This window comes from Fukomys damarensis, unplaced genomic scaffold (genome assembly GCF_012274545.1).
Source record: "Fukomys damarensis isolate Sample0158 unplaced genomic scaffold, DMR_v1.0_HiC HiC_scaffold_26, whole genome shotgun sequence".
Classification (NCBI taxonomy): domain Eukaryota; kingdom Metazoa; phylum Chordata; class Mammalia; order Rodentia; family Bathyergidae; genus Fukomys; species Fukomys damarensis.
Window position 1 is genome coordinate 20,941,492 of NW_022900938.1, and position 6,652 is coordinate 20,948,143.

The 6,652-nt window shown below is 34.1% G+C and overlaps 1 protein-coding gene across 1 annotated transcript in view; it reads left to right on the forward strand.

Moving 5' to 3' along the window:
* Positions 1-6,652, forward strand: part of Atf2 (activating transcription factor 2) — an 88,762-nt gene that overhangs the window by 50,769 nt on the left and 31,341 nt on the right. The window contains 3 exon segments of the mRNA XM_033756322.1: positions 3,457-3,635; positions 4,193-4,307; positions 6,065-6,151. Of these exon segments, the coding sequence (XP_033612213.1) occupies positions 3,457-3,635; positions 4,193-4,307; positions 6,065-6,151 (381 nt within the window).

Below are 6,652 nucleotides of genomic sequence, written 5' to 3' on the forward strand. Positions count from 1 at the left end.
TTTTTTTGGGTTTTTTGAGACAGGGTCTCACTATATAGTTGAGACTGACCTGGAACTCACTATTAGCCCAGGCTGGTCTCGAACTCATGGTGATCCTCCTGCCTCAGCCTCCTGAGTGCTGGGATTACAGGCATGGGCCACCACACCCGGCTACATTATGAAAATTTTAAGAATACAGAGATATACAAAGAAGAAGACCAAAATCACCTATTAGCCCATCCTTGAATAAGAATTACTAATATTTTGAAGCATCTTTCTAGCTATATATATATGTGTGTATATATATAATTCATGCTGTAAGTGAGTATTTATGTAGGATAGATATAAAGACCCTAGCTTACTTTTACATTGTACTTGAAATACTCATCATTAATAAACATTAGAGATTTCTTAGTCATTAGAGACTCCCCCAATCATAATTTTTGTTTTGTTTTATTTTGTTTTTGTTTGTTTTCTTTTGTTTTGTTTTGTTGTTTGGTACGGGAGATCGAACTCGGGTCCTTGTGCTTGCTAGGCAAGCAGTGGAACCACTGAGCTAAATCCCCAGCCCTTCCAATCATAATTTTTAATGTTTGTACTATGTTTTATCATTATCCTTACATAATTAATTAGCCTGAGGTTTTTTTGTTTGTGTGTTTTGTTTTTTGGACATAAGTTGATTTCCACTTTATTACAGTTGCTAGCAATGCTGTTAAATGCTTTAGAGAATTTTTTCTGCAGAGCATTCCAGTTTCTCCCACTTAACAGTTTTTACTGTTCATGTCTGCTTTATAATAGTCAGTTTTCCAGTCATTGGGACACCTAATATCTGAAACTTTAAGAAGTTTATTTGGGCTCGGTTTCAATGGGTTTAGTGCTTGGTCAGCCTGCACCAGCACAGAACAATGTTATAGAAGGGCCTGGAAGAGGAAAGCTGTCACGTCATGGCAGCCAGGAAGCAAAGAGTTGGGGAAGGAGCCAGAAGGGAAGTACACCTTCTAAAGGCGTGACCCCAGTGACCTGCCCCCTCCAGCCTCTGAACACTAGCCTTACAGGGATATTTTAGATCCAAACCATAACATTCTGCCGCAAGCCCCCAAAAGGGTCATGTCCTTTTTTTGTTCTGTGTCACTACTTCCTTAGGCCAAGTCACATAATCTTTCAGTTTTTCTCCCCTACTCCCTTTGTTCTCCCTTTACTTGCAGTGCTGGGGAATCAAACCCAGGGCTACAAGTAGGCATTCTTTCAGTGAGCTACACACCTTGCCCCCTTATTTTTCTTCTGGAGTGTCTCACTGTCTCTCACTTTGGCCTTCTGAGTAACTTAGGGACTGCAGATACATGCCATCATGCCTAGCTAGTATTTCTTACTGGACTATTTGCTTTCATCTCCAATCTATTTTTCATATTTTGGGGGGCTCTTAAAAATACATTAAATCATGTTCCCTGCTTAATGGTTACTATTTTAGTTAAGATCATTCACATTCCTTATCATAAGCCCTCTTTGCTGTAGGCTTATGTGTCTATCCCTCTCACCTCTTGCCATTTTGTTATGTTCATTAAATATTCCAATCTTTTTCCTGCCTCAAGACATTAAATGTGATGTTGCTTTCTTCTCCTTCATATGCTCCCCTCCTTATTCTTTCAGATGCCATTTTTTAAAAAGCAGCTTCCCTTCCCTCACTGTTCTACATTACCCTTAATTAAATCTGCTGCTAGTTATTTCATTGCATTTATTACTCTATACCACTTAACAGTTACTACAATCTGAATTTTTTTTTGTTTTTTATATGTTGCATGCCTTTTTTTAAAATTAAGTTTATTGGTACATTTTACATGCACACAATTATCACATTCATCCTAAGGAACGTGTGCCTGTACATGATAATCTTGATTCTTTATTTTCCATTCTTCTTCCTTCTCTTCATCCTTATTCCTCTCCTTATTTACAAAAGCTTTGTTTCCATTTTTTCCTTCTTTTCTTGTTTTTTTTCTCTTCCTTCCTTTCCCCTCCCCCATTCTCTGGTCCTTTGAACATTTTCTTCCTGTTTCATACCTTTTCATACATTTTGGCCCTTATTTACACTTTTAGTTTCCCACACAAGAAAAACAATGCAATATTTACATGTGTGTGTCCGATTTATTTAACTTACAAGTATGGTCTCAAGGTGCACCCATTTACCTAAAACTGTCTCCAAGTTTATCTTTCTTTATGGCTGAGTAGTAGTCTGTTGTGTTTAAAAAAAATCTTTACCCATTCATCAGTTGATGGGCATTTGGACTGTTTCCAAGGTTTGTCTATTACATACTGTGCTGCTACAAACATGGGTGTGCATATATTGCCGTGATATGATGCTTTTAATTCTTTCAGGAAGATACCAAGAAGAGGTATAACTGGGCCACATGGAACCACTAGTTTTAATTCTTTGAGAAATCTCCACATTGACTCCTACAGTGGTTACCCCAGTCTACACTCTCACCAAAAGTGGAGAATGGTTCCTTTTTCCCCACAGCCCCACCAGCATTTGTTATTGGTTGGTTTCTTGATACCGGGCATTCTTTCTGGAGTGAGATAGAATCTCAGCCTTATTTTAATTTGCATCTCTCAAATGACCAGTGATGTTAAACATTTTTTTCATGAATTTATTTGCATTTGTACTTGCTCATCTGAGAAGTGTGTTTTCATTTCAGGTGCCCATTTTTGGATTGAGTCTTTAAATTTGGGGGGGCCAAGGGCATGTTATTAGTTCTGTTAAACTTGCTGAATAAAGTTTCAGTGGTTTGTCCTTCTAATGTAGCATAATAAGACTTCAACACTAAGTGATAGTGTAAAAACTGTTTCAAAAAACACATTATTCAGTACCCAGTTTTTATACCAACTAGTTAAGAAGTTCTGGAGCCAGATGCTGTGGCATATACCCATAATTCCAGCACTCTGACAGGCTGAGGCAGGAGTGTGGCAGGTTTGAGCCCAGCCTGGGAAATTTAGCAAAATTCCCAGCCTGTCTGAAAATAAAAAGGGGTGGAGAGGTCATTGCAAAGGTCCTGAATTCAGTCTCCAGTACTGAAATTTAAGTACTAGGGCTGAGAATTTAGCTCAGTGGTGCCACTGCCTGCTTCACAAGCACATGGTCCCAAATTCAATCCTCAGTACTAAAAAAACAAAAAACAAATGTAAGTATTAAACATTGCATCTAGGGGCCAGGGATTTAGCTCAGTGGTTCCACCGCATGCCTCACAAGCTCAAGGACCCAAGTTCAATCCCCGGTACCAATAAATAAATAAATACAATTTAAAAACATTGCATCTAAACCTTTACAACTGCTTCTAAACACATTCTTTTAATTAATTTTATATATTTAGTGTGTTAAGTATTATCCTATGGAAACTTTTAGTCATGTGTTACATTGTTTACCAAGGTATATGAATTGATTTACATTTTTAAATACCATTCTTTCTTTATCTCATTATTAAATAGGAGGTACCATTGGCACAAACTGCACAGCCCACATCAGCTATTGTTCGTCCAGCATCATTACAGGTTCCCAACGTGCTGCTCACGAGTTCTGACTCAAGTGTAATTATTCAGCAGGCAGTACCTTCACCAACCTCAAGTACTGTAATCACCCAGGCACCATCATCCAATAGGCCAATTGTGTAAGTGATGCAGGACAATCTCCTACTCTCTGAATTGTTAGATCTCTCTTGGTAGGATTTTTCCTAAGACATTAAATTATTTAAATTGTGACCTTAGTTGTGTATATCTGTGTGTCAGCTACATTCTTTGATTTTTTTTGAAAACCATTGGCCTTTTGAAAATACATTTATCTAATAGATTGAGAAATATCTTAAAGTTAAAAACAAATACAATATGAATTTAAGGTAGTCTCTTATTTTCAAGGTATTTCACACAAAACATAAATAAAATTCATCACAGTGACACTCTTTATAATTCTTACAATTTTATAAGTTAGAGATGGTCCCAAGTAATTGCAAAATTTTTCCCGTTTTTGTACTGTTACAAAGATTATATATTTAAGATGCACTTTAAAATTTTGCATTCACTTCCCATTTAAGATGCAATTTAAAATAATTAAAATTTGTTTTACAGATTAAAAAATTTATTTTCAAGTGATATGATGGAGTAAAAATACTTGTATATTTTCAATAAATAACATATGAATTTTTTCAAATTTTCTCTTTTTTTCCCCCAGCCCTGTCCCAGGCCCATTTCCTCTCCTGTTACATCTCCCTAATGGACAGACCATGCCTGTTGCAATTCCTGCATCCATTACAAGTTCCAACGTGCATGTCCCAGCTGCAGTCCCAGTGAGTGAGATACCATCTGTTCAGATCTTTGTAGCAAAACTGGTCTTGGTAAAGTAATACAAAAATATAGTTGAAGCTGCTTAATTGGCATAAGAACATGAATTTAACAAAATCCTTAATAGTGACTGGTAATATTTATTTGCTGATTATTTATAGTAATGGAATATACTAGTCAAAGCCAACCTATTAGATAGAAAACATTCTTCCTCCGTTTTCATTTTTTTCATACTTTTATTCCTTATTCATCTCATTTCAGTGAATTGTAAATTCAAATATTTCAGATTTTTATTTTTTAAGACATTTATATTAGAATGCTGTCAAGTAATTCTATGTTGTGCATATTTATAAAAAGTTTTTTCTAAAGATACAATCTATGAAACTTTGCGGTCAAATTAAGTTTATAGAATTACTTTGATGGCACAGGCATAGTAAAAATCTAAACATTCCAAAGCCATAATCTCCCATTGTCTAACAAGATCTAAAAGAAGAATTTTTTTGAACCCATGTAAGTATATAAATTTTGGGAAACACAGACAAAGTAATTACATAACTACTTCTGATATTTAATAATTTAGTGAACATTTAAAAATCATCGTTTGGAATGGAAATAATGAGGTTTTTGGTTTTTTGGGGTTTTTTACTCTCCCATTTTATAGAACAGTTTTATTCGAACTTCTCAAATATGTCCTTGACATTTCAAGTTTTAATCCTGAGAACCACAGTTTGAGACATTTAGGAAGGTTTTCCAGAGTACATCATTTTAACTTTCACCTACATTTTTTATAATGTACCTTTTGAATCTCTTATTATTTTCTGGGAAATCTTAACCTAAACTTTAGATACTCATTTACATAAGAGAAAGTTTTCTCTTTTAACTTAAATACACATATTACTTATCCATACAATATAATTATTTATTATATAGCTTTTTAAACTATTTTTAAAAGCTTACTTAGAGTAGCATTCTAAAACTTTTGATGCAGTTATAACCCAAGAAATATTACTAAGATTAAGTACTGTTTTTTCTTTAAAGGCTTAATTTTTTAATTCTTCCAAGTGTTAAAAATCAGCATTGAAAAAAAAATCAGTATTGATTGAGATAATTTCAAGATAATGTATCTTGTAAAGACACAACTCTGTTGTTCAAAATACATTATTTGGGAAATTTTATATAGATTCAAGATCTGCTTTCTCTTTTCTGAGCATATTTTTGAGGGGAAATATTTTTACCTTGTGTTTGAGATTGTAAAAAGAAACCTGAATGAAAAGATAGACTTTATTTACAGTAACAACAAGTAAAATTCAAATAATTTCTTTTCCATATTATTATTTGAGAAATTGTTAGAGGTCACCAGCTTAATCATTATGTGGTATATTAATATATCAAAGAACTCATATTTAACACTTTGTATGCTTTGTCACGTTTTGACATTCTTTCAAATGCAAAATGAAAGTGTGACAGCTCTGTGAGAAAGTACATCAATCACTGAGTATTATGAGTGCAAGAAAGAACTATTGATTAATTGTGAAAATTGAAGATTCAGAAAACAAATGTCTCAGAAAGGTTGACAACTTTTGAAGAGTAAATTAGGGTATCAGACTAATAAGGGTTTAGTGTAGAGATACAATCAGGTACGGATAAATTTATAATTTTGTCATTCCAAAGTTTCAGATTATTATAATAGCTTTTTACAAATAAAAGTACAAATATTTTGAAAATATTTCATGAAAATTATTTTTCAATATCTTTTGCATAGCTTGTTCGACCAGTCACCATGGTGCCTAGCGTTCCAGGAATCCCAGGTCCTTCTTCCCCTCAACCAGTACAGTCAGAAGCAAAAATGGTAAGCAAGATATGTTCTGTACATTTCTTGAGCTTGTTCTGAATTGTTTTTTTCTATTGCAACCTGCTTTAGATGCACAATTTAGATCACATTTCATAAAAATTGCATATTGTATTACATTATAAAGAACCAAAAAGTTTGGAAAAGGGCAGCTTCCATTAGTGTAGTAACCAGTTTATAATAAATTTTAAATGCACTAATGGCATGACTGGTTTAAAAGTACTTTTAAATACATAAATGGACTCAGTGGGATTAAAATTCTAGTTCTCCCCATTTGTGTTTTAACCTTGTTTGCTATGTTTTAAACTCTCCTCCTGGTGGACGCTGGGAGTATTACACTGAAAGGTATAATCTGAAGGCAGTGCTGTTTTTAAATAGGATAAAAAGAATCCTGAAATACAAGTTAACAAACATGATAGATAAAAGGGAACTCATTTTTGTCTGTTCTCCAGACATTAAGAAATTAATATTGGGCTCTTAAATGCAAGGTCTAGTTCGGGA